General features: G+C 51.8%; 6 protein-coding genes across 7 annotated transcripts; 5 read left to right on the top strand and 1 right to left on the bottom strand.

Moving 5' to 3' along the window:
• The first annotated feature begins 692 nt into the window (after positions 1-692).
• TrAtP1_006786 (uncharacterized protein) lies at positions 693-6,332 on the top strand. 2 transcript variants are annotated; one of them, XM_014082540.2, is made up of 3 exons: positions 693-1,140; positions 1,342-4,402; positions 4,488-6,332. In XM_014082540.2, exons 1-3 carry the CDS (start codon positions 1,082-1,084, stop codon positions 5,580-5,582), a joined length of 4,215 nt encoding a protein of 1,404 aa, XP_013938015.1. In that variant the 5' UTR covers positions 693-1,081; the 3' UTR covers positions 5,583-6,332. The 2 variants fall into 2 exon arrangements, with proteins under 2 accessions (XP_013938015.1, XP_065969349.1); XM_066113263.1 differs by having other exon boundaries at positions 693-4,402.
• A 2,250-nt stretch (positions 6,333-8,582) lies between these two features.
• On the top strand, positions 8,583-9,135 carry TrAtP1_006787 (uncharacterized protein; the record flags this gene model as incomplete). The annotated part of the gene is made up of 2 exons (XM_014082385.1): positions 8,583-8,981; positions 9,067-9,135. 2 exons carry the CDS (start codon positions 8,583-8,585, stop codon positions 9,133-9,135), a joined length of 468 nt encoding a protein of 155 aa, XP_013937860.1.
• A 6,610-nt stretch (positions 9,136-15,745) lies between these two features.
• Positions 15,746-15,952, top strand: TrAtP1_006788 (uncharacterized protein; the record flags this gene model as incomplete). The annotated part of the gene is made up of 1 exon (XM_066113264.1): positions 15,746-15,952. The coding sequence occupies one exon, from the start codon at positions 15,746-15,748 to the stop codon at positions 15,950-15,952; it is 207 nt and encodes a 68-aa protein (XP_065969350.1).
• A 365-nt stretch (positions 15,953-16,317) lies between these two features.
• Positions 16,318-16,884, bottom strand: TrAtP1_006789 (uncharacterized protein; the record flags this gene model as incomplete). The annotated part of the gene is made up of 1 exon (XM_066113265.1): positions 16,318-16,884. The coding sequence occupies one exon, from the start codon at positions 16,882-16,884 to the stop codon at positions 16,318-16,320; it is 567 nt and encodes a 188-aa protein (XP_065969351.1).
• A 5,728-nt stretch (positions 16,885-22,612) lies between these two features.
• Positions 22,613-24,028, top strand: TrAtP1_006790 (uncharacterized protein; the record flags this gene model as incomplete). The annotated part of the gene is made up of 1 exon (XM_066113266.1): positions 22,613-24,028. The coding sequence occupies one exon, from the start codon at positions 22,613-22,615 to the stop codon at positions 24,026-24,028; it is 1,416 nt and encodes a 471-aa protein (XP_065969352.1).
• A 237-nt stretch (positions 24,029-24,265) lies between these two features.
• Positions 24,266-27,166, top strand: TrAtP1_006791 (uncharacterized protein; the record flags this gene model as incomplete). The annotated part of the gene is made up of 1 exon (XM_014082383.2): positions 24,266-27,166. One exon carries the CDS (start codon positions 24,266-24,268, stop codon positions 27,164-27,166), a length of 2,901 nt encoding a protein of 966 aa, XP_013937858.2.
• Positions 27,167-27,250: the final 84 nt, after the last annotated feature.

The raw sequence follows: 27,250 nt of genomic DNA on the forward strand, positions 1-27,250 counted from the left end.
ATGTTACATTACATCTGCTGTTTGACTTTTTACCGAAAATCATAAATTGGCAGGGGTCAGTTAATTATTGGACAAGGGAAATCGTGGCAAAACAGATCGTGAAATAAAACGGGACAGGACCTGAAATTGACAGAAACTCGTTTCATGCTCCTCATTTTATAAAATGGAGTTTGATGCGAAAGCATGTATGGTCGTATCTGGCATGGGCCTAGAGTAATTTGGTACCTCCCAGCACGTACCCGTAAAACAGCCAACTGCAATTTGGTATCAATTTTCCAGGTAGGCAAATGCGACTCTGGTTGTTTGTAGCCGCCGCCAAATCAAAGACACAGATGCAGAGAGGCAGTATTCTGGGGCTTCTGGACGAAGCAACGGCGCTGGAAGGGCCTGGCGAAAACAGCCGCCTCGCTGTACCGGTACTTGCGCTGCCCAGCTCCTCCTCTCGCCCTGCAGCCTTCCCTCCACACAAAGCGGCACGCGCTCCACCAAGCGAGGTACCGCGACCTCCCCACCCACCCTCTTCCCTGTGGTTGCCCGTCCAAGCTCCAGCCGCTAAGTGGCCACCGCGCCCCAGTGGACCAGGCTGGCCTTGGTAGCACTGCTAGTGCGGTGGCAGCGCGAGCGTTCCTTGGCCTACTGGCAGTAGGTGCTGCCACCGGTACGGCCACTGGCGCTGGTGCTGGTGCTGGTGCTGGTGCTGGTGCTGGCCCTGCCGACGGCCACTGAAAGCGTGCAACCCCCGATTCACGCAAAACAACGTCGTCGTCTAGCAAGCCGCCCCTTTCGTTTTTTTCCCTTCTCGCTTCACGCATCGCCGTCGGCAATCCAGACATCTTGGGAGAGGCTGCCAGCCGTCGGCGTCTCGCGAGCTTCGACACGATCCGCGCTTGCCTTGCCTTGCCTCGCAGCCACAGCCCCAACGCAGCACAGGCCCCGGGTCGGAATGAGGTAGCTATTCGATCGCTCTCAGCTCCCTGACCGGACTGAGGCTTGACGCTGCTCCCAGCGGAATCGACCCTCTTTGTGTGTACGCAGCGGCACACCCACATCGCCCGCTCCCATTCGCGACGCTGCTTACTCTATGACCTTAAAGCACAAGACGCCCGCTGGGCCCCGACCGGCAAACACGTCTTCTCGCCTGTAAGATCTCGACCTCCCACTAAGCGCCACAAAAAGAGAAGAAGGGGGGGGAATAAAGAAAAATAAAAATTGAAAAATAAAAATAAAAATAACAGACATTCTTGCACCCGGCTCGTCGCTTCTCTCCGCTGGGAGGAGAATGAAGAGAGGCCGGATAGAGCACAAAAGAAGAGCGCTGACCTGATGCCATGGCAACTACAGATCCTACAGCAGACCTGCAAGCCGTGTACCGACGGCTACCTCGAGGAGCAACAGCTCAATCTCGAATTCTCCAATGCTCAGCGCTGCATCTTCCAACAACCACTCGCATTTTTCCTACGGTCGAAATGGACAGGCAGGCCAGACAGAGCAAAAAATCACTTCTACCGGCTCTTACGATTTCCTGCCCTCTGTGAGCTTCGACGACTTCCATACCAGCATCGAATCCGCGGCATCTAGCGGCGAATTCAAGCCGAACAAATACCCTTCTCCAGCCGCGTCACGCAGTGACGTCGAATCTTCGTCAAGCATGGCCGACAGGAGATTGTCCGACAGGACGGCCGTCAACCCCAATGGCAGTGCCACGCGCGTGGGTGTTTCAGCCTCGTCCTCTCGGGCCACCAGATCGGGGTCCATCCTCCACCGGCCAAGCGCGTCGAGGCAGAACAGCGCCTCGTCAATCTCAACCACATCCGGCTCCATCGATGCCTCCACAGCAACTATCGGGGTGCGCGCTCGTCGCCAGAGCCAGTATCCGCCAGTCTCTGGCTCAGGTGCCGCTTCTAAACCCCCTCGAAAATCCATTGGCCCTGGCGTCGTTGCCGACGCGGAAACAGTCACGCGGAGCGCCTCAAAACGCCGCCCCAGCCTCTTCTCCGAAAAGACCAGCGACATGACGAGGACTTCCCTCGACATAGGCAGCGATACTACCCGCAGCTTTGCCAACACTACTAGGAGCGCCAAGGCCAAATCGGTGGTACAAGCTTCTCCAGTGGTCAGCCAAACAAACATTACTTCGCTCACTCCTGAGCACCACCGAAGTTCTTCCAAATCACCGCTTCCAGGCGGCGCAGGATTAACGCCATCCTCAGGCCGTCGGGCCTCCATCATGCCTACCGGCCATGCCTCCCATGCTACCGGACTGGGCGCTCGAACCATAAGCCCAACTGACACTAGAAGAATGAAGCGTATGTCCATGATGCCACCATCTACGAGTTCGAATCAAGTTTCAAATGCAAATGCACCGCCGCCCCCGCCGGTTTCGATGGAGACGCGAGCCGCCTCCAGGTCGCCATCAATGATTCCGAGGAAGGCATCGGCTACACCATCTTCGTCCAGAACAACGCCAGATATTAGCAGAAAATCATACAGCTCAGGTCTCTCCGTTGGTTCTACTGTTAGCTTCAACACCGTGAGGACATCAACTGGCTCTTTACAACCGCGCTTACCGCAGCCGGCTGCTGTTTCTCGACTACCAGCTCCTAAACATGCTACAAGCCACGGTTCCCTGCCATCGGGCGATGAAGAAGATGTCCCCCCTGTTCCTGCAATTCCCAAAGCATTCGAATCTCCAAAGGATACTCCCCCAGCCGAAACGTACTTTTTGGCTAAGAAGAAGGCTAGTGTTGGGACTCTCGATAGCATCAACATTAATCTCAACAGCAGCAACTCTACCACGAATGTTTCAGCGCCAACTCAAGTAGAAACCATCAAATTGCAACGCAAGCCGAGTGTCAAGACTGCGCAGCATACACCAGCGGCGCCCAAGAGCGACGATAAGAAGGGCGGGCCGAACAAGAAGAGTCTGGAACCCCTGCGGCTGCCGCCTTTGAATCTTCTCCCATTGAGCATACCCACCGCAGCGAAGGTGGCTGCGTTGCAGGAACATGGCAAAGATAATCGACCCATGAGCCCGCCGGCCTCGCGACAGCTTCCCAAGACGCCAACAACACCAATGACCGCGTCGAAAAGTTCGTTTTTCGCAAAATCGCGATATGATGACAACTTGGAACCACTGCCGCCCATACGAAGCAGTACCTCAGCTCATCGATCCCACCACCGCCGAACCCCAAGCATACCAGATGCGACAACATCTTCCACTGATTCTTCGCTGGTTTTCAAAGATTTAGACACCAAATCCAGCATCTCACCGTTCCTATCTTCGTCTCTTCCCAAAAACGAAACCACGAATGGATTCCTCAAGCGTTCAAAAACTGGTTCTGATCACACACGCGTCAATCGGACGCTTTTTGATGAAAAGGCGCCTCAGAAACCTGCTGGACCACGCCCACCAAACACAGACAAGCCTGTTCCCAAGTCTCCTCCGCCGGCTCCACCTATTGAGCAGCCTCAAACACCGTCTTCAATGAGTACGCTGAGGAGAAAGTTGAGTTTGTCTTGGAAGAAGGGCAACTCAAAGGGAGGCATTGTCCCACCCCAGGATGTCGTAGACAAGGCGCAAGGTCTGAAACAGGAGAGCATACCGACTCCTCGCATACCCGCATCTGCCACAATGAACTCTCTCCCGACCGCGAAGCAATATGGCCCTACTGTATCTGTTCCTCATGGGCTTGGCGATTCGAAGAGAAGAAAGAGCTCCGCCACTAGCTTGAACAATACTTACCTCTCCCATGATAGAACTAAGAGCGATCCCTGGAGCGGCAAGAAGGATGTCACTGCGGCCGATCCTACAACCATGCCACCAGCTCGCCATCCGTCTGTCATGGCTAAATTCATGAGACCAAAGACGTCTTCCAGCGGCATGCCCAGCGCGACTTCGTATACTGCCGAAATTGACAAGGACGATATTATTGCGGAGGAGGAAATGCGTAAACTGGGATCTCGACGCAAAGAAACGGAAATTGCGGCTAGAACCCTCGATGCTTTGAAAAGAAGAGCCTCGCCCAAAGAGCGGGTTGGTCCTCATGAGGCAATCCGCATTGCTATGCTCAACATTTATGAACGGGGCGAGATTATCGATTACAACGACGTGTATTTCTGCGGCACTCAGAATGCCAACAAGGTGGTGGGCGATCTGTCATCGGATGCCCCGAACTTTGGCTACGATGATGAGCGTGGAGACTATTCGATTGTGATTGGTGACCACCTTGCATATAGATATGAAGTCATTGATGTCCTCGGAAAGGGAAGCTTTGGTCAAGTTGTCCGGTGCATCGACCACAAACTTGGCGTTCTCGTCGCCGTCAAGATTATCAGGAACAAGAAGAGGTTCCATCAGCAAGCCCTTGTTGAGGTTAACATCCTGCAAAAGCTTCGCGAGTGGGTGAGTGTTTAAACACAATTAGGCGACAAGCCTCCAACGACCCAGTGTAGTATAAGTGAGCTAGCTAACTGACGTTTTTGTACAGGATCCTCACAACAGGCATAGCATGGTAAACTTTACCCAAAGCTTTTACTTCCGTGGCCATCTTTGTATATCTACGGAACTTTTGGACATGAATCTTTACGAATTTATCAAGGCCCATTCCTTTAGAGGATTCTCCTTGCGCATCATCAGGCGCTTCACCAAGCAGATCCTCAGCTCTCTGATTATACTGAAGCAGAAGAAGGTAATTCACTGCGATCTTAAACCAGAGAACATTCTGCTGCGCCATCCGCTCCACGCTGAAATCAAAGTCATTGACTTTGGCTCGAGCTGTTTTGAAAGCGAAAAGGTTTATACCTATATTCAATCTCGATTCTACCGGTCACCAGAAGTCATATTGGGCATGACCTATGGCCTACCTATTGACATGTGGAGTGTGGGATGTATTCTCGCTGAGCTGTACACTGGTGTTCCCATTTTCCCTGGTGAGAACGAGCAGGAACAGCTGGCATGCATTATGGAGGTCTTTGGCCCCCCTGAGAAGCACCTCATTGAAAAGAGCACAAGAAAGAAGCTCTTTTTCGATTCCATGGGCAAGCCCCGGTTAACAGTCTCCTCCAAAGGCCGCAGGCGACGCCCGTCATCCAAGACTTTACAACAGGTCCTGAAGTGTGATGACGAGGCGTTCCTGGATTTCGTTGCCCGATGTCTCAGATGGGACCCCGACCGCCGGTTGAAACCTGAGGATGCCATCAGGCATGAGTTCATCACCGGCATAAAGGTGTCCACCCCTACCCCTCGTTTACCGATGCGCGAAGCATCCCCCGTGAAACGCTACAACACGATATCAGTGTCTCGTCCTCTACCTGATCCGCCTGGTATTTCAAGCAAGGCAAGCGTGGGCGCCAGCCCTGGAAAACCCATTCCTGCCGCGGCACGCAGAGCTTCAGGGGCTACGGCCGCCACAACGGCAAGTCTAAACAGGCGAACGAGTGCTGGAGCCATGGCAGGGGGTATGACGGGCATGGCTACTTCATCAAGCTCGAGCAATCTGCCACGGGCTGCGGGCCGGATTATGAGTGGAACTCGGGATATCGCTGCCGCGGGCGCAACTGCAGCTATGAATCGACGACCTTAGGACCAATTTTTCGACTAACTCGAAAGAAAGTGTACGAACTATAACATATTGGGAGTTTAAGAGGGTCATTGGCATTTTATTTTGATGATCATCATGACTCATTGGTTATTCGCTGGCTTGATTTTGTTTTTAATTTTGCCTTTTTTACTTCTTTGCATTAGGGGCTAGACGAGATGATACACAAGTTTCTTCTGTTTCTTTGTCGGTCAACTAGAACGAGCCGCTGTTCCTATCTTGGTATTTTCCCCTGTGTGTGGATGGAAATGAAGGAGACGGAAGAAAGGGGGAAAAGACAAGGAGATGGGGGAAAGGCTTATACTGGGCTTTGATGCAGCTATCGAAATTCGTTGGTCGAGGGAGTGAGTGTATTACCGAAAGATATATCACACACACACCAGAAGAAGAAAAAAAGGAGGCTTTGTCTTGTCTTGTCTAGTCTAGCGTTTTTTTACGTGCTTACTTGCCAGGTTTTTCTTTTCCATGGCGTGCCGTGGTGTATGATGTTTCTTTTTCCTTGTCTTGTTTAAAGCCACCCATTTTTATTCTGCTATTACAACTTTATTCCCCCCCCCTTTATTTACACCCAGACACCCCCCTATTAATTTCTTTGTTATTATAAAAAGCCCTTTTTATACACTGATTGCAACGCAAAAAAGAACCCAGCTGAGAAAGAGGAAATGGGCGTAGATTAGGTTCATATATATATTTGGACTGGATAAATACCACACACCAGTTCCTTGTTATTAATGCGTGTTTTTTTTCATTTTTTTTTTTTTTTTACTATTGTTGCATTTTACCCTTTTCTTCTTCTTTTCTCTTCTTTTGCCTACTTTGGCGTGTGATAACTCCCATCCTTGCTATAATCTACCCATCACTTTCCAATTTTGTTTTTTGTTTTGCAATGCCCCCCCCGTTTACGGAGATACCTTCCGAATGCTACTTTACCTACCTTGCATGGGAGGATTCATGACAACAAGTATCCATTCTTTAGAAAGTGAGCAGTTCAGAAAAAAAGAAAGGTGTAGAGGTAAGAATAAAGTCAAAGAAACAGTTCTCTCTTTATGCCTGCGCTTTTGATACAGAACTTTAATTAAAGACATAAAAAAAAGAGCAAAGTGTTGGAGACAAAAACGAAAAAAACTCCAAGTTTTCAACCCCCCCCGGTATCATCATGTGTCCCCTACAGGGAACTTTTGTCAACTGCCTACTTGTCTCGCTGGAAACAAAAAAAAAACAAATAATGATTAGTAAACTCAATCACGGAAAAAATGTAGATTACTATTCATTTTAGAATTCAACAGCCCAACAAATGGAAAGATCAATAGTAAAATGAGCTGAACAAGTGGTCATCTTGTGGTAATTTACGTCTCGGCCAATCAAAACATTTCCTCTCTTTAGCTAGGACGTATAATGAAACGCGACACTTTTCTAAGGGAAAAAAAATTCCCCATTTAGGCAATGAAAGGATAAAAGATCCGCAAACTGTCTTCTTTTCTTTGGTCTTCTCTTCTTTCCCTTTTTTCCAACCTTGCCATAGGTGCGACGTATGTCCGTATGACTCTTTCTCCTGATGATTACTTGGGATATTACATGCAGATGAAAGAAGAAGATGGGGCCAATCAGAAACGCGAAACGGGCTATGAATAGCCAAAGTTGCGGAAGAAGCCTAGAGCAAGCGGGAAAATGTGGGTGTCCATAGGGCTGATTTGGTGGAGTAGATGCGACGGGCCTAGAAGTTCATGGAAGCATGTTGAAACAAGGGGAGTACAGAAAAGAGGTCGTTGATCGTATGGAGAATGGGGACATGTGCAAACAAAATACTACGCAGAATAGTACGCTGACGAGGGATGATTACAGCGGTGGGGGTGATTGGAGGGTTTGTGCGTAATCGTTGTTGGCGAGTAGACATGCCGAACTGCAAGTTGAGGCGCGCTGTCTCTAACAAGCTGAAATGCAGCTAATACAAGTGCAATGATACATCTCGCCTACAGTATACAATACCATCTTGGGTATACTCCGTCTGAGGCCTCCACTGCATGCGGCAAGGGACCGCGGATGGCGCCTGCTTGTAAGACGAATTGTAGGTAGGGCTGATCTAGCTCAAGGAACGGCACGCGGCAAGCCAATTTTGGCGACAAAAAGGGGAAAGGATAGCAAGAGTCGACAAGTGCTGATCAAGTTATGGCCTGCTTTGGCGATAGTCAAGTGAGTCAGTCAAGATGGTGGAGATAGGCGAGCGCATGCATACAAGACAAGCAACCAATGTTTCAGAAGTCGACATATAAGGCGCACAGAAGATCAAAAGAGCCGAGGAGGAGGGGGGGTGTAGGACATCTATATCTGGTCAGATTAAGCGCCCGAGTTAATTGCAGCAAGGTGCTTGAACCCGCAAGCTAAGGAAGACCCAGAACCGTCATCTTGGGCTCGATTTCTGATGTGCAACCGCTACGGGAGATCAATGTTTCGGCTCATCTGCTGCGGAAGTTGAGCCGCCGTCAGTACTGTAAGAACAGCCAGCCATACCCTCCCCTAGAAAGGGGGGTCCCAACCCAGATTGGGGTTTATTTTTCAGAGCAGAATGAGCCTCATTCGTCCCCTAAAAAAAACCATGGATCTGCTAGGGCATCGGCATGGAAACGGCAAGGGGGGTGTATCGAAGAAAAACCATGATGCGGGATAGCGGGTCAAGTGCTCGCTACAGCAGCAGGGGAGTTTGCCAGGGGTGGGAGCGTGCAGAGTGCAGCTTTACTGTACAAGTAGATGCAAGAACCAAAACAGCGAGAGCCTTGTAGCGATACCATACCATACCAGATATCGACAGCCGGTTGGAGTTGAGGTACTGTATCAAGAGTTCGATGGGCAGGGATCATCATCGGATTCGGATGCTGACAAACTGCGGCAGGAGCACAGCAGGCATGAGGTAATCGTTGCTTTACAAATGCCGTAGAGCGTAGTTGTTGCATACGTTGGTAATAATAGAGCCAGCATCCTACGCTGTAGATGGCGCGGCGAGGCGCGGGGGCCGACGGCTGCCTGATGAATCGAATATGGGGAAACAGTCGTTGGCATCTCGGAACCAGAGCTCCTGGACGGCCGGTGAGAGTGTCTTGTGTGCCTGATCTGCTGGCTCATGTGGCGATTGACGTGTCTGCCGACAAAGATTTGAGAAACAAGGTGGCATGGAATCCTTCGCAGAGCCGGACTCCACGAGTCATCCCCTCGTTTCCGCAGGCTTCGGAGCCCGCGATTTACCTCACGAACGATTGTGACGATCCCGCCGTTCTGTTTCGTCGCCGTTTAGATTTGGCGTGGCCGGCAACTCCGGGGCGGATACCGGATGCGGACATGGACGGTCGACGGGGGTTCGAAAGGCGGGCCAGTCCAGTCCAGCAAGCCACAGTGAGAGGCGCAGCGAAGATGGGGCGCGAGGCCGGACTGCCAGTCACCGCTGATGCGTGCTTGCTAATGATTGACTATCGCGTAGAGGCGTGTGCAGCAGTCTTGCGAGTTAATCAGCAGTGCCCAGAATGCCGTGGAAGAGGACAGCGCTTAGCTGCGCAAGGGCTACACGCGCAAAGGGCTGCTTGGCTGCGATAGCGTGGCAGGGGAACAGAGTATGAGCATGGAGATGACGACGCCGGTCCAAGTCACGCGCAGCACTTTGGGAGTAGGGCTGGTCGCCGGTCGATACACTTTGCAAGCGAGCAAGCAGGCCTCATGGAGCAGACAGGCCTCATGAGGTCATCTGGGCGACCGCTCGCAAGGTCAAGCAAGAAAAGAACAGAGCATGGTCGTATCGTGCTCGTCGTGACCGCAGTCTGGGACAGGTGATGCTCCCTTCGAGGCCTAGAGAGCGGTGGATATCTGTCCGCGCCCAGGCGAAGCTTTCCGATCGCAGCATCTGCAGTTGCATGCAGTTGCATATCGAGCACCGCAAGTTGTGAGAGGACCACGCCCCAGCCCGATCGGTTTCGCCAGCCCATCGTCTGCTCTGTGCTCTGCTTGTCTAGGCAGCCCCCGTCGCTCCTCGGCATGCTAGAACCGGCCCCGGTTGCTGCTTCTCGCTGACGGTGGTTTTCTGACCAGACTACTGCTTCGCGAGAGACAATCTCGGAGTGTTCCTCGGCTGTTCAAGCCATCTCACTCATCAGCTCGTTCTCTTCTCCACCAATGAACGACTTGAAGCGCGCCTGTCGCTTAACTGCCTGCAATCCTCCCTGGCATGTTTCATAGACGTCCAAGCCATGGCTTCAATTATCCCGATCGACAAGTAGAAAATGTGGCGAGCTGACAAGCTATCGGTCCCCAGCCCCTCCGGGTTGGTCCCACTGTATAGACACCATCTCCCTCCCGAGACATGTTGCAGTAATTGGCAACTTAGTGTTGAGTTTGAAAAAAACACCTATAGAAACTGAATTCACAACCACCAGGCGCGGGGTATGAGCAACATGCCCTTCTAGTCATCCATCTCCTTGTCGCCGTTGCATTTCATTTTCTTAAAAATTGTATACACCAATGAATCCGTCGTACGTCCATCTGTTGTCAACCCCCGATGAAATGACTTGATGCCGAGCTTGGTAGCTCCAGATCCTGTTTGTTCTTCGTAGAATGCATCATACCGCGGACTGAAAACTATTTTTACTTTAACCTTGTGCTGCCTGCCTGCTAGCAGTATTTGGCCGTGCCGGCTTCCAGGGCGCTACGCCAAGCAGGCAGTGTCGGAAGCAGCATCTGATAAAGTCCGTGCAAGGAAAGGCGTCGAGAGGAGGCCCCCAGACCGGCACGGGTACGGAAAGATTAAGGTAGGAACCAAAATGGAAGATGAGACGGAAGGGAGGGTAGCGATACCAAGGCCTTGGGTTTGACCTAACAGGCGATCCAGTAGTGTGGTTCCTATATTTGGCATCAGCCTGCCAGGGGCCCCTGTCCATCTCCCAGAGCCAAAGTCGTCATCCGTTCGGCCGTTGCACGATCGCCCGTCAGCGGTGATACGACAGATCTCAAACTGCTGCTCAGTATGTGTGTATCGTGCATCTCTTTCTCTTTCTTTTTTTCCCGGTACGTAGTCGGTGATGTTTCTGTGTTCGAGTCGTGTAGGACTCTGCTCTTGGCGACTTCCAACCATACACGCCGTGCTACCATACAGTATGACATGGCACCGATTGCTCACACGCTTCACGTGCCGGTATGAGTCTTCCACTACCCTATCATTGCCTCTCGTGGCCCCCAAAAATGCATGTCTTAGACAAGGCAGTATAATCCGCATATGTGTGCGCTACTCTCGGCCAAAGTATCATACTGTAGTGGTGGTGGTGTCTGTAAGCTGCTCCACGCAGCCGCGGGGTGGTGGAGATGGCGGTGTAAATGAAGGTTGTGTTTCAGGCACCAGGCCCTTGGGACATGATGGTGTATACTTATTGGAGCAGAACTGAGCGGTCCTTTTTTTTTAACCAGTCGATGTGTGCAGGTAAGTTTACCCAATTAGGTCGCAATGCGATATGATACGTAGACTTTTAGCGATGGAGTTTGTTATGAGTGTGAGCCAAGCAACCTGGTTAGTTGGATGTCTGGGAACACGTGAGGTCAAGTGCCGGCTGCCTCCGCATTTCCTCACGGCGCACATGCCTTGTCCTTGGCCGTCTTTTCGGGGCGACTATGCTGGTTTGAATCTCTGAAGAGCGACCATGGGGAGGGAACGGAACAAGAGGGTCGGTGGTGGCCGGGTTGTGAGGCCGCCTCGTGGCTTATGGGGACAAGGACGGGATGGATCGCTTGGTCCCAAGTTCAAGTGTTGGTGGTTGCCGGTTAATATGTCGTCGACTCCATGTGCAAAGCAGCTGCAATGCACGGTTAAAATGCGCTCCAGACGGCTGAGGCAAGCGGCCGCCAGCAGGACCAGTGTCGAGTCCCGCAATGCGCGCAGTTCTCAATGCCGTCTGGTTCGTCTGCTCCGCGTAGCTGACCAACGTGCAGATTCCCGTATTGGACACAGCACCTGGCGTTTTTTTGCTTTACCTGTCCTTTTTGGTGTTCCGCAGCATCTTGCATGACATTGCCTGAATAGGCCGTAAGGCTGCAACTGCATCTGTGTTTCATCCCAATTGGGGTTCCTGCAGAGAAGATGAATGGAAGCTTCTCAAGCCGTATCACAGCATGGAACGTGAAACACGACATGCTCAGGATGCTGCAACCACGCAGTAGAATGAAATCTGTCCACCCAAAAAGTGGATGGGCGTGGATGGGTAAGCGCACAGGAATAGCGCCAGTCCACTGTACAGCGTCCAAAGCTCGAAACAAAGCCAGTATGCGACAGCCCATCGTACTGTACGTTGCTTCCACAGGCGCTCGGGTCACTCTCTCATCCTCCGGTATCCCTCTTCTAGATGTAAAAGGGTTTCAATGTTGTGTAACGTGAGCGACACTGCCATCGGATACTGCGACGCGATGAAATGACGATGCTGACGGGCCAGTGTGATAAGAGTGCATCATAACCACCTCATCCCGTGATGACGGCTAGCGAGGCATTACAGAATGATTCCCTTGCCGTGACCTGCAGGTAAAACGGGGGAGATGGGGGAAACAAGAGCAGCGCTGTTGAATCCACGATGTCCCTTGTGGCTCAGCACGCACTTGGAATTGAATGCATGCTGGCAGGCTGTTTCTGCTGCGTGTATCCACATTGCATCTGGCTCTTCTGGTTGGTCACATCGTACCTGCATAGATCAGTATAGGTAGTGGTGTACCCTGCACCGTCGCACCCGTTTGCATAGTGTTTGCAATGTGCAGAGTGGTGCATCCAGCACGTTAGCAGGTAGAAGGGCACATGCGCTCGATTCGACTCCTTTGCCAAGCAATAGCAACTAAATATTTTCTGTCAGCCAGCTTCAGCGAACGCTGAACACAGAATGCCACTCAGCTGCACTGCAGCAACATCGATTTTCACTAGGCGGGCAGGAGATCGTCGTGCGTACCTTGAATGCTCATCGAGATATTGCAACGGAAAGTATGACGTGCTGCCTCGAGCACTACCCGGCCCTTAGCGCTCTAGCACTATATCCGATTTTGCGTCATCTGACGCCCATATGGACATTTGCGAAGTGCGACGGCTTAGGATCGTAGCTAGTATTGGTAACGAGATATCCGGCCCCATCAGGCATCTCGAGCCAGCATCAAACCTTCCCCCTCGGTGCACGGGCTTATTGGGGCCGATATTTTCTTGTTTGTCGTTGTTGGCTCTTTTTTTGTTCTTTTGGTCGCTTTTCGCCTGATTCCCAATGGTAAACGAGCCTTGCTCGGAAAAGTCCTGCTCCGACTGCTGATGCTGACGGCGCCGACGACTGCGGACGCATTGCGGGGCCGCGATTCCATCTCAGGGCCGGATTAACGGGAAGGGCGCATGGAACACTTTAGACGGTGAGAGACGCCAGCGTTTGGCGAGAGAGACAAGTATCACGGCTCGCAGCACCGCGTGCTTTATTGGGGGCTTCGAAATGATGGTGTTGTGCAAAGTACTAGTGGTAAGCAGATGCAAGAATCGCGCAGGGAGAAGTGCGAACCTGCATCGGGCCGGTAGGCCGTTCGAGGTTCGCGGTGCAGCGCGCCTTCCCGGGGCCGCGACTGCAAGTGTGCGAAGCCGCACCTTCCATATCAATGCAAAGACACGACGGATACTATCGAGGTAGGGAGTGCAAAATAGCTACAGTGCGTCAACGCATCCAATTAGGTAGCTAACTGCTAAAGTAAATGGCCCATTATTGAGTCGATGTAATGGCTGTATCTGTCTCTGCTCTCATCCACCACTTTGCTGGATAGTATTTGATATAGGCCGATAACTACAGAATACACACTACCGGAATGTATGTACCAAGGCACTTTCCCAAACAGCAGCACAACAGTTACCAGGTTGAGATCAAAAGTCACATCTGTGCGAATACAGGCAGGTCCACGCAACTTGTTGCCCCTGCCATGGCCAGTAATCGAGGTTAGTAGAGGTGGCTCATACAAGTACGTACACACTGGCTTCTCTCTCATGACGCATAACCCATCCCAAAGGAAGCGGTTCCTTGGGAGCCAAGTTATCGAGTGCCATAACATTCCATCTGTGGCATGTGCCTGGTGCCGCGGAAAGCAGCAATCAGGAGGAATGGAAGCAATACGGCGAACTGCGAGCATTCTGTCCGCGCCGAGGTGCTCTGTGTCTGGCTTCCATCCCAACCTCACGGGTCGGGTGCTAAGCAGCCGCTAGTGGTGCTAGCTGCAGCGAATGAGCCCGCCTGGACAGGCCGTTGGTGGGTGGAAATGTGACATCAGAGGCCCAAAATGCTCCCTAGGCAGCCTTACCAGCGCTCCCGAGCCACCAATCCGAGCAGAACCCACCGGGCCGGCTGTCTCTGCGTCAATGCCAGAACGGCTGTTTCGCGCATACTGCTTTTGGACAATACCAGCGCAGGCCTATGCAATACAACATGTATGTTCATGTATGAACCACTGCCTATGGGTTTCCCAAAAAGTCTCATATTCCATTTTCTGTTCCAGGAGATGCTCAATTAATTCCATTGCGATATTTTATGAGCAGCCTCTCCCGCGTGTTTTCGCCTCGTGGCGTCACCGTCCTGGCGTCGACTGTTTTGCCCGGATGCAGCAAGAGCCATTGGATCTCGTTGCCGCAAGGCCTCACTCGACGTCTGGCTATCATGATGATGCTGATGATGCTGATGATGCGCGCCCTGGATCCGCAGGCTCGTGGCCCCTTGCAGTCTGCGCTGCACTGCACGCACTGCAATGCAGGCACTCCAAACTGCTAGCATTACCACTTCTGGTGGTGGTCGATTAGAGCCACGGAAGTGGTGGTCCCAGTAGCATCGCCGACGCCTCCAGATTGCTGAGGACGAGCTGACAAGCCGCACACCACTGCGTCCCCCTTCCCCCCCCAGTTCAGCCTTGCTGCAGGTCAACTTCCAGGCCCCCAAAGGCTCTTTTGCTCTCCCACGCCCCTGGTCAAGGGCCAAGGACCCGGGTGACTCTTCCAGGCCCCGAAGAAGCCCTGCTCGCCGTCCTACTCGGCGACTAGCGCACCTCACACGAGTGCACCCGGTCTGGTATTTGTATTTGTGTATTTGTGTATTTTGTATTTTTGTATTTTTGTACCTGCGACTGTGCAGCATCTGGATCCCGTTGCAGGAAACCTGCTCGCCGAAGCGAACGGCTCCGAGAACCGCCACGCCCTATAGACGTCCTGTCTGCTCCGTATTCCGCGCGCCAACCCTGCAGCGGCCGCGCTGTTTGTGCTGCTTGGGCCTGCGCTCGTACGAGGCGAGTGCGAGTGCTTGTCGCTGCAGAAGCGTCACCTGTCAAGCAGCAACGGTCAGACTCGTCGCTTGGCCCTCTTCGGTCGGCAGGTTCGTTTTTCGGGGCGCCATGGTTCGTCCACGACTGGCTGATCCGCCACTGGCATCACTTTTGGTGCCTTGCGCCTTGCAGCTAGCTGCGCTGCACTCGATGTAATCCAGCGCTGGGGTCGAGTTATTCCAGTTACTGCCGCAGCGTATTAATCAGTATTCGAGCCCATTCCGCGCCACTACTCGTCGTCGTCCCCAAGCTTGCCGACGGTATTCGGGGGGTACAAGATACTTGACCTTATGATAATGCCTACTACCAACTGTACCACTGCCACGAGCATTCGTAACCAGCAGCACATTCATCAGACTCGCAACGCCGCTCGCTACTCACTACTCAGTGGCTGGCGGCGCGACTCAGTCTACTTGCGAGAACCCTGCCGTTCTGGTGCTGACCTGGGTCCTGTGTGCAGCGCCCACCTGCTTACCTTACCTTACCCTCATCTGCTTTAGTCAGAGTCGAGGTGCTGCGACTACAGTAATACCGCCAGTACATGTAATCTGCGTCTTCATCTGGTTTTTTTTCCGCCTTGCCTGGCGCTCCACCCGCGCAGCCAGCCCTCCCGCAATCCACATTTATACATGCACGCGGTCCAGAGACGAGGGTTTGGGACCATGGAGGGACCCTTGCTGCCCTTGCTCCCCAGAGCCATCCGATGGATTACATACTTGTACTGGCCTGCTTGTGCCTCTGGCGTTAGCTCAGTGCTAGCAATGGCTGGGGCGTGCAGCTATCACCACCTCACCAGCTGCCCGTGCGTCCCAGCCATGCCGGCCGCACGCCTCCCGCAGCGGCCCTGCTCTTCCAGGATCGCTTTTGAAGACGGCCAGGCCCCTGCTCTGCACGCCTCAGTCCTGCTCTCAGGCACTCCTCCATCCTGTATCCCGTACACCGATCACTCCAACCTTGACACCTTGACACCTTGCTCCGGCTCCCGCCTACGCTCTGCCCAGGCTGCGATGCACGAGCTATAAGGCTGCGATGCCTCGTCCCTCCAGTCCTGACCCTGCCACTACATCCTCAGTCACACTCCTACCTCATCATCGCCCCCCCGGCAGTTTCCTTTAGAGATCGGTTTCCTATTCCCATTCCTATTCCTCTCGTCTCGTCTCGTCTAGTCTTGTCTTGCCTTGTCGGTCCCTTTCCTCTGTCCTGCTCCTTGTCCTGCCCCTTGTCCTAGCATTGCTCGTCTTATAAAGAGCTATAGCGCCAACCTCGAAACCAGCATCAGTCTTTTCGAGGCAATCAATCTACATCAATCAGCTCCCAACCAACACATCACAACACCGCACAGCACAACAGCTCTCAACCAACAGCAAGCAAGGGCAAACAACAGCCGTCAATCTTCATCTGCTTGCGTCCAACAACTGCTGTCGGCCCACGGTATCAGACCAGATTCTCTCCCCGCCGGCGTATCTTCGCCTTTTTCAGCTTGTTGTATCTTCGGATGCAACCTTGTCCAGTTTGTCGACCAACGCCATATACTCTTGTTCCGACACCAATATAAGCCACCATGTGCTATCAGCTTGTTGAACTCTACTCGGCTTGCCGCTGCCTCTACTACCAGCACGCCATTGACCGCTGCGCGGCATACGGAAGGCCAGGCCACAACATTGAGCAGCGCACAATCTACGTCGGTTATGCCTGCAGCGCGCATACCGGCCACAGCGCTCAGTACGCACATGAATCTACATATTCGGATTCTGGCTACGGTAGCGGCGGCCGCTCCAGCCGCAAGAGCTACCGATGATGGGTGTTGTCTTCGGTAGCGGGCCCTCAGATATTGCGCTTCCCGCGGCTTCTTCGCTTCGAGCTCGACGACTGGATCTCGTTTCTCTACTCTGCCAATCCGTCGTCGATTGTCCTTATGCTCGTCCGCCACCGCCGCCAAGGCGCAACGTCTCATCGTGCTCCCACATGAACTTGATCTTGACAGAGATCTTGACACCTCTCTTCCTCGCTCGACCTCCTCCAACCTCCTTCACGACGTTACTGAAGACACGGAAATGAGACATTGACGAATTGACTCTCCCTTCGGAGCATGTTCCGAACGATTTAATGATGCGCCACAAGCGACGACTCCATCTCCTTCACACGACCTCATACCTTGGTTTAGGCATTAGCGATTGATGTGGAATGAAGCGCCCAGTACCTATATCACTTTCTCATATACGACATTTCGAGCACTTTGGTTTTCATTCGATCGCGAAACTTGTCCGTTTCTGTTACAATCATCTATCTGCCTTTTTTTTTTTTTTACATTGCATAGCATATGGGATTGGAATTGGGACTTTTTCTTTTGTCATCTTTTGATTTTTGAGTACGATAAATGAGGGACACGGCCGTTTCTGGGAACGCAATGACTTTCTCTCTTGAGCCTTCCTTTTTCACCTTGTCTCTTTTTTCTTGAGACGGGCCTTGTCGGATCGCCGCGAGGCGACTCTGGAAGAGTTCCGTCCACTTTTCTTGGGCCCTTTCGGCCAACTGGATTGGCCACGGGATACATGGGATACACGGCATGGCATGGCATGGCATGGCATAGACTACCTCATCTCATTCACTTTGATTTGCACCTTTATCTTCCCCCTTTTTGCCCTTTTCCTTTGGTTATTGTTTTTCTTGTTTCGGGACTCTGGATATTTTGGACCATTTACATTGGGGCTTGGGAACTTCTTTTTCTGTTCGTCAAAGGACCACGTCATGCGCCTGGTGCTGCATACGTTGATACTTGGTAATGTCTTATTTGGGCGTGCTTCGCTTGTTGGGTGTGCACCGCAGGGAATGGATCTACTCTCTGCTCAAATAGCCATGTTTCACTTTTTTTTCTTTCTTTCTTTTTTCTGTGCTTTTAGTTGTTTCTCAGTTTGTTTTGCTTTCTTTCGCTTTTGTTTGCTTTACAGCTGTACTACCAGTCCTCTCAGTTGTTGTTTAGTTATCAGGTACGTGTACCTACTAGATGAGATGCGCAGCGCGCAATGTCTCAGTGACATCGGGTGGCTGGCACCACCATTTCTTTCATAGCTAAGGCGAGCATCAGGATGCTTGCGAACCAAATAGAATAAACATTCTATATAACTACATTCCCCCTGTTTCAACATCTTTTGTAATGTGATTGAGTTTTCTGTCTCTTGGTTTTTTCTCTCCAACCGATAGTATCTACTAGTACTGTGGATGGCTTTCCGTGGGGAACCAAAAATTAACGGGGTAATGGTAGACCGAGAAAAAAACTAAAACGGCACCCGCTTTAACAACTGCCGATATTCTAGATTACAGGAACGGCAGCAACTCCGTCACTACGGCTTCAATGAAATGTGCCAAGTTGGCTAAACTGCCCCGCTGCAATATAACTTTTTTTCGTACTCTACTTTGGCGTATCTTTGCCTCGATATACCTTATACACAAAGATCAAGATGAGGCATGTTGATATTTTCCAAAATTCTTAATTTTGAGTGTCTAAAAAAAAAATTCATCAGTCGCGGCAACTACTAATCCCGCGATTACCGTCTACTAAGGTTCTTAGTAGTACAGAATATTGAGTGTTACCAAGTCGGGCTACTATACTTTGGTACTTGCCTAGTATTTTCGAGAGGGGCAACATATAGCTTCAGGATGAGTCGTGAAAATAAGCAAAGGGCCGATATGTGGTTTCCATTTTTTCGGAGTTGGAGAGGAAGATAATAATGGGGCGCAGTGGTTTGGGGTCGGAACCAACCTTGTTTTACTTGAGCACTCTGTATGATCTCTCTCTCTCTCTCACTTTAATCTCGGTGTAGGTCCCAAGGGACAGCATATTACCAAAAAGAAACTGAGACTAAAGAGCGGAAACCTTTATGCTGTGCTATTTTTAGAACATCTTGTTTGCGTCTGTCTCAGTACAGACAGGATTCTTGCCAAATCGGGCCAGGTGTGGCGCGTGGGTTGGCTGGGGCTTTTTTAGCAGGCGGCTGCGCGCTTGAAGGGCAGGGAAGTGGAAGTGGAAGGGGAATATTTTTTGTTTTAGACTGAGAATTGGTTTGCCGCTAAAACATGAGGCATGAAAGAGCTTATTGCTGGGGCAAGGTCGGTTGCTTATTATAGAAAATGTCTGACAGCATTTTGGCCCTATTTCCTCTTTTTGTTTCGCGCCTATTGTTTGTTTCGCTTTGTTTCGAGGGCAATGGTTAAGCGATGTCACCTTGGCCAGAGAGCCGAGATGGATGTAGACTAAGCCGATGAAGTAGAAAACATATGCATCATCTTCTGTCTTACAAGTATGTTGTGTGCAATTCTCAGCACGGAATGTCAAGCGGCGGGATCCTCTCCCATGCTGCTGTTCGCCGGCTTGCGCCTTGATTGGTTCCAGGGCGCTGGGATAGGGAGGGTAGGCGTGAGATTCGGCCTGTAGGCGCATGGGAGATGCATACAGGCAGATGCATCAATGCCATATCCGGCTTCCACGAGTGCATCCAGGTCGCCGAACGGGACACCGCTGCCGGGGCTTTGCAGTCGTACGAACGGCCCCCTAGGGCAGATTTGCAAGCGCGTCTGGGCTAGGCGCACATTGACGCGGGCGATCGGATGGGGCGCAAGATGACGATGATTCGCGTGCTGTATCCGTATACCATACCATAGGTACTGCATCATACCATTGATACCAGACCATTTGATGTATGCAACCTTGCTAGTCGTCAGATGCGCCGTATGCGCGGCCGCGCTTGTTTTGCAATGCTAGCCTGGTCCTAATTTTATCTGGCGGTGGATCGCGCTTGTCGTCCAGTGTTTCCCCAGCCGAAACAGCAATCGGCATCACATCGACATCAGTTCAGCGCTGAGAACGCTGGGCGTGGGCTGAGCCGAGCACGGGGGTACGCGCAGGCGGCCTTGGGAACTGGACGGGGAACCCCTGCAGCGCCGCCCAGCGTCTTTTTTCCCGGCGCTGGGCTTCCCCTACCAACAGCAGGTACTAAGACAGACGTGTCACATCTAATGCCTGCACCGGCTCCGTACTGGTACATGCTCGCAGCAGGGCTCCCTGCCACTTGAGGCTCTGTGCAGCAAATAGGGCATAGGCCGGCTGCCAGACCAGATGCCAATACGGCCATGGTGGTATTGTCGAAATTTCCGCATCTTGGGTTTCGCATTTGACTCTTAGCCTTTTTTTCTCTTTGGCTTGGCTCTGCCGCTGGGAGAATCCATTCGGCATGCCGTAAACGGATAGTCAAAGTCCTGCCTCTGATTAGGGCCCAGTGCTACAGTAAGTATGTAGTCATCCGTCTGGCTGACTGTCACGGCCGAGTTGCAGCCTGCTGCTCCAGGCAGAAATCACGGTATTGTCTAGATACAGTATATGAGTGGCGTAGGACTGGCGTACACCGCGCAGCTGTCATAGCGAGTCATGCCTCGGGAGGATTCTTTCTGGACTTTTTCTTTTCGCCCAGCACTGGCTCGATTCACGTGTCCTACAGGCCGAAGTGACAGCATTCGGCAGCATGTACGGGAGGACTCTGGCCTGGCGTGTGGCTGCATGTAAGGAGGGGGTTGCATCGGCCCAAGCGGCTCGATTCGGACGCAAGAGTGGCAGGTAATTTAGGACATGCGTTCTGGTGCCTGGCAGCGTTCTGTGAGAGGGTGTCAGCGGCGATCGACATTGGCTGGATGGAAGATTGTGCTTCGGCCGACGAACTGTCTTCAGTTCTTTTTCTATCCGCCGAGCCGAGCCGCCCCAGAGCCACGCTCCTCCTTCTCGTGTCCCTCTCGTGTCAGTTGTTGAACACGTCAGACTGGCACAACTGAAAATATCACTTTGGTGGTTGTGCGGCCCGACTGAAGAGGGCGTCTCCAAAATGTTGTCGGGTTGTGCTTCATCAGACGGGAGGAGCACGCGGAGGAGGTGGAGGGGTGTGCTTTTGGCTGGAGAGGCTTCAGCTGAGTAGTCTTGTGTAGCATGAGGCTTTGGCTGCATGTACGCCCGAAAGCCTCCTTACCACACGGCTAATAGCCATAAGGCTGAATGGCTGGCTGGTGTGTGCGACCGTATAGTCGTGTAGCGAAACATGCTATACGTAGGTACGGGGCGCCTCAGCATGCTTGATACTTGCAATAGAATGGGGTAGCAGCTGCAGAAAGGATTGAAACCGTTGCATGGGTGGGTTGTTGCAGTTGCGAGAAAGGCGGCTGATAAGGAGAGACTGTTACGACAACTGCTGGGGGCCACGCCTTTCGAGGATACGTAGGTAGGGAGACGACGAGTGGACGGATTTAGACCAGCTTCGAGCACTTGTACCAATTGCCTAGCAACACCTGGGTAAATACTGTGGTAGCTGCTACTTTTCATGTCAAGTACCTGCTCGAGCCGTGAATACTACTAGTATGCATGCAACATGCATGCCCATCGGACCTACAAGGTATCTGTTGCATCTGCTCCGCATCCCCCAGCTGGCTGTATTGCGGTGAGAGATGTAGTCTGCGTCTACCTGGTCTTTGAAGGAGCAAGTGCTAAGCTGTGTGGCAGAGCATCATTTAGCCAAGTTGTGGTCCTTGTAATCTCCCAACTCCTCATTGGCCGGGCGTCAACTATGTAATCTTGTCTTGGCCTTGCCCCTGCCTGGAAGGCATAGATAGACACTAAGCCACCATTTATCATCTACTGACCTATCTAGTAGTTGACTCTTGGGTTCTTGGTTGTCGTAAGAGGGGAGACGGAGCAAACTCGTGATGCCAGACTTTGTTCTCTCTATAGATCGCGTCACTTTGTGCGCCGTCTCTGGGTGCCAGCTCCAAGTATCAAACGGGATAGGCTTATGTTTGCCTAAAGGGGACATATTATGAATCCTTTGCTGTTACTAGTCAGGCAGCTCAACTACCTAAGCAACTTTCCCAGCTCTTCTGCCGCAGCTTGTCATGAAGACCCGCCGCCGTTGCAGGGCAGATGTTTGCCACTGCTACGCTGCCGTCCCGGCTCTGAGGTCGCCCCTTTTGCCCCCTACCGTCCCTGCATTTTGAAAGGCCATAGTTGGTTCCGCCCCCAAGCAAAAAGTGACGGAGATACCACGCACAGCGGGGGATACATCACAAGGTACATGTACATGTACCCAGGCAGTTGAGATTCACGCGGAAGGCGCATCCCCAACGTCTCGGCTCGGCCTCGTTTCGCATGTCAACAGACGCAGATAAGGATAAGCTGCATTTGGCTGCCAGATTGCCACTCGCCCGGCTCGACACTCTCCTCACATCATTGCGTCCATCTCCGACCTCTTCCGCATCTTTTCCTCGTACTACATCCCTATTCTCTTCGTCCTGTGCACATTTCATATGTATTTTTAGAACAGAATCGTTACTCAAGCAGAGGCTGCATGGTTTCGGGGCTTCGTCTGCACGCTGGTGCCGAAAGGCCATCAGTCTTCTTCTTCCCTGCCGCGCCATCCAGTACCGTTTAGCCACGATATCGCCGCTTACTTCTGAATAAACACTTCGACGAATAGCAGATCCACCAGATCCGAGCGAACTTTTGAAATCTGTTGCCCCCGGTCCAAGCCCCCTTTCTTCGCTCGACACTCCTGCGCCTGCTCAACACACGCCCTCTTTGCCCAGCCTGTATACGAGCATCTATACCATCTACCTACTCACAAACAAGGGTGGGAGTCGACTAGGTGGAGATGCTCTTGACATTTTCCCACTACGCCCAGGTCCAGCAGCCCCAATATCAAGTCGACATGGAGGCTGGCGACTTCGATCACACGCCCGCCCCCAGCGCCCGCGCTTCCCTTACCATGTTGAGGCCCGAAGAAAGCCACGAGACGGCTGATATATTCGAAGTACCCGCTACCAGGAGTGCTGCATTTAGACACCACCTGTTGAAAACTTCAGCCAGCGGCCCGAACCTTGTCGACAGAGACTTGCCCGCGCCACCGGTGGTCAGTCGATCTCCCCCTATCAAGACGCCCTCCCTACCGTCCAAGCCAGAGCTCGAAAATCGAGGCGTCGTCCCAAGCAGACCTGCGTCCGCGCTTCCCCGGCTAAGTTCCCCTGCCATTCGACAAGACAAGATACTTCCTTCGTTCCAAATACGGCCCAACGACCGAGAGCGTGTTAATGCTGCTTTCCTGCACAACTACGATACACATGCCGACACACACCATCCTGGACTGCTGGAGGGTGCCGATTTCTGTGATTATGGAATCCAATCCACAGGATATCGAAGCTTGGTTTCTTCGACACAGTCGTCATCTCCAGTATCCGATGTTTCCATGATAAGCGGTGAGATGCATCGGGTGCTATCCAGTGGTGATATTTCCGTCACCGAAGTGGCAGTGCCTATCCACCGTCACAAAAGTCACAGCATAGCAGTCAAAGTTCGCCCTGCATTCTCCTACTATCCTTCACATCATCCAGTAACTCTCGGAGGACTAAACTATCACCGCTCTGCCAACAAAGTCCAGACGTTTGACTCAGAGGATGACCCCGAGCTTACAGTAGGACCAAATACAAATGATGTTGAGAAAGATGTGAAAGAAACTCTGGGGCTTGTGTTTCCATCTTCCAAAATTCGACCTTTCTTGCCTGAACTACACCCAGAAGATGACCATCAATACCACAGCCGTGAGTTCAAAGCCAGGCCGTGGGCTGAAACAGATGGCGACGAAACCTCGCATCATCATCAGTTTTCTTCAACAAACATTGGCTCAGAGCACCTTGCAGTTAGAAGTAATGATCAACTCCCCGGCCGTAAAAACCAAGACGGAATCTTGCCAAAGAGGATTATGGGAGAGTTTGAGTCGGCACTTTCATACAGCCATCACGGCCCACAGATAGAGAATGAGGCCGAGATCCGAGATATTGGAGCCCAAAGCCCTTATGAAGACAGAAAATATACTCCTTCTGAGCATCTCATCTACTCTCCAATTCCCGTTTCAAAGATCCGTCCCATTTTCACAGTTCCACCTTCGTCAAGTGGGCACGAAAGCCATTCTTCAGCATCCAAAATTGGGCCTGTTCAACAAGTCCCCTACGCCACGGGCACTGAAGATAAGCCCCAACTCCAGGTGGGATTGGGTCAGTCTCTTCACTCATAGGAGGGAAATTTGCAGAGACAAGTGTCCGATGGCTCGTCCGCGCGAACGCAATCTCTTGGCTCAACGCTGGATTACAAGCGCACTGCTCAATGGCTACGTGAAATCCTCAAGTATCCCGAAACTTATACTTCCAAATTCACAGAGTTACCGCCAAAGACTCAAGCCAAAAGATCCTCGTCAGCAGAGCAACGAAGGCAGTCTGATACAGCGTTATCCAGCTTCCACCCCTCCCGCCGTATGACGGGCCTTTCGTCGCATTCTAGAAGATCTGAACCGAGGATCGATCCATTGATATTTCAACGCGCTGTCAATGACCTCGAGAAGCTTATGAATGAAGCTATCGCATTGGCTTCAGAAGTGGTGCAGGGTGCTGACAGTCCCTCTTGCCCTAAACCTCACCAGGCATCAATCACTCTCCATTCTCGCTGCCATAGTGTACCTGGTGGCCAGGATGGAGCTTCCCTAGATAATGGCACATCAGACTGTACTCATGAGAGCCCCGGTAGGCTCGAGGATGTGGACATCCACGACGACAGCCAGCAGAAGAGGCCTTTATACCAACATGCAGCCACATATACTGGCGCTCCCGAACGTCCGCGGCTAAATGAAATCTTGCAAAACTACTCCAATACATGTGACAATGCAGCTGTTACGAATTTCCCGGTTCAAGAAGCGGCACCGCCTCAGGCTGTAGCCGAAGCATCATTGGCTGTACCAGGAAGAAGATCCAGCATCAAAGGAGTGGGCTTTGCTTCACAAGGTTCTCGCAAAGCGTCAGACAGGACACAAAAACTCAATCGTAAAAGGCAGTACGATGATTTGGCAAAAGGAACAAAGGATGCTACCGTAAAAAGCCAATCTCGTCAAATCAAATCGAAACCAAAGGGTTCGCATGCACGGCATGCTTCACACGAGTCCGGGGAGGACGATCCTCCAGGGCGCGAGGCTGCCGGCCGTCGACCGCATGCTGATCACGGAATCAACCTTCGGCGCCGATCGCATGTCAGTTTACGGGGTGCTCAAGGATTCAGCTTGGCCAAATCAGCCAAACGGCAACCCACAGCCAGAGATTGGTCGCCAATTCGCAAGAGATTCGTTGCTACTGTTGCCTGTATCAGTACCGCTCTGATTGGCGTTATTCTGGGTGTTTATGCTGGATTAGTCCCTTCAATCCAGTACTATATCATCGATCAGTCTCATGCTACAGTACATGGAAACACTGGCTGTTTTCTGGGTTTGGCCTTACCAACCTTCTTTCTGTGGCCACTTCCACTGTTGCATGGACGGAAGCCATACATCATGACGAGTCTCGTCCTTGCCATGCCTCTTCTATTTCCTCAAGCACTTGCAGTCAACGCTCAGAGGCTGACCAACACAGGGATGTGGAGAGCTACACTTCTTGTATCTCGAGCATTAATGGGAGCCTCGCTTGGTTTTGCCAGCATGAATTTTCATTCAATACTGACAGATTTGTTCGGCGCATCGCTCATGAGCACAAATCCCCACCAAGAGGTAGTTGATCACTACGACGCAAGACGGCATGGCGGTGGCATGGGAGTTTGGCTGGGCATTTGGACTTGGTGCTGGATTGGTTCCCTTGGCGTTGGTTTCTTTGTTGGCGCTTGCGTAATTGACAAGTATCCGCCAACATGGGGCTTTTATATCAGCATCATCATGATTGCTGTTGTGCTCTTCCTCAATGTCCTATGTCCCGAAGTCCGCCGGTCTGCCTTCAGAAGATCGGTGGCAGAAGTAAGGACCAATGGTGACATTTCTCGTCGCGTGGCTCGGGGTGAGATCATGATGCACAGAGTCAAGACCGGCCCCAAATGGTGGGGGCAAGAGGTCTATCATGGCATTCTTCTCACTCTGGAGATGCTTCGCCAGCCTGGTTTCTTGATCCTCGCCCTCTACTCCGCATGGATCTACGCACAGGTGGTGCTGACCATTGTACTGCTGGGATCGCTGACGTCGAAATTTTATAAACTTCGATCTCCAAACGTAGGCCTACTTGTTGGCAGCGTTGCTCTTGGAGCCATCTTGGCCATTCCATTTCAGAAAGCCAGTTTCTTTTCGCGATCCCGTCAAGCCCAGCTAAACACCAACAAGGCAACCATGGACAAGAAAATTGCGTGGTCATCGCATCTCGTTCGACGCACAATTTTTACCATATTACTGCCTTTGACAGGAGTATGTTACGCTGCCGTATCTTCTGGACCTCCGATGCATGTCGGAGTGCCAACCGTCTTTGCATTCTGCATAGGACTCCTATCATGCCTGGCAATTGCAGAGTGCAATGGTTTAGTGATGGAGTGCTTCGACACTTCTGATCTTTCACCGGGAATGACGGGACGCCAACGCAGCAAATCAGGAAAGTCTGAGAAGCGCACCAATTACTCATCTTTCCCGAGAGTCACTGCTGGTTTTGCAGCTATCCATACTCTAGCATTCATCTTTGCAGCGGGTGCTACCGCCCTTGGTGGGTTGGTTACCAGAACCCTGGGTCAACAGGTAGCTACTGGCGTAGTAGCAGGCATTCTTTTCATTCTCACAATCATGCTATTGTTAATCTTGGCTCGATTCACAGAGGTGCAAATTATACCGAATACCAAAATAGAAGAAATGGATCGGTTGATTGAGGCTCGTCGAAGATCGACTATTCGACGTGCGTCTATGCCCAATGACAATAAAGCGGCTGTTGAAGAGGAGAAAGCATGGCGGCCTGCTATGCTCGGAAACCCTATTGGCAAAAAGAGAAGGGTGAATGTCTTTGAGCTCGGGAGCAAGTCACGATGGCAAGAGATCCGAAAGAAGAACAAGCTGGTTGATGAGAATGCCCATCTGAATCAGGCAGCCTGGAACCAAGGGCTGGAGGCTTTGGACGACAAGCTAAGCGATATCCAGAGCGACGTAGAAGACTTTTTCGGGCTGGGAAGTGTAAAGAAGAGGGGCTCAAGACGATTACGTCGATCAGACGAAACCAGTGAGTCAGCTCAGGATATTGAGATGGTAAACATGGGAAGGCAGGCATCGGGATCAAGGCCATCTCCAAAGCGCTTCGTGGAGCGAGAATGCGTCATGAGTCAAACGGTGGCAGAAGAAAACGAAGGTCAGGATGATCATCGAAGGAACCGCTGAAGCTCACCGGATATGTCACAATAAAGCTGTAGTGCGAGCAGTAAGGGAAGAAGAAGAGACAGGGAGCTTTTGAATACTTAATTA

The sequence above is a fragment of the Trichoderma atroviride genome, chromosome 3 (assembly GCF_020647795.1).
Source record: "Trichoderma atroviride chromosome 3, complete sequence".
Lineage (NCBI taxonomy): Eukaryota > Fungi > Ascomycota > Sordariomycetes > Hypocreales > Hypocreaceae > Trichoderma > Trichoderma atroviride.

Excerpts from the sequence above, each read along its gene's own strand:
- TrAtP1_006786 (XM_014082540.2), top strand. The coding sequence starts at position 1,082 with ATGACCTTAAAGCACAAGACGCCCGCTGGGCCCCGACCGGCAAACACG. Across the intron at positions 1,141-1,341 it reads GCAAACACGTCTTCTCGCCT|ATCCTACAGCAGACCTGCAA; the intron begins GTAAGATCTCGA and ends TGGCAACTACAG. Across the intron at positions 4,403-4,487 it reads TGCAAAAGCTTCGCGAGTGG|GATCCTCACAACAGGCATAG; the intron begins GTGAGTGTTTAA and ends GTTTTTGTACAG.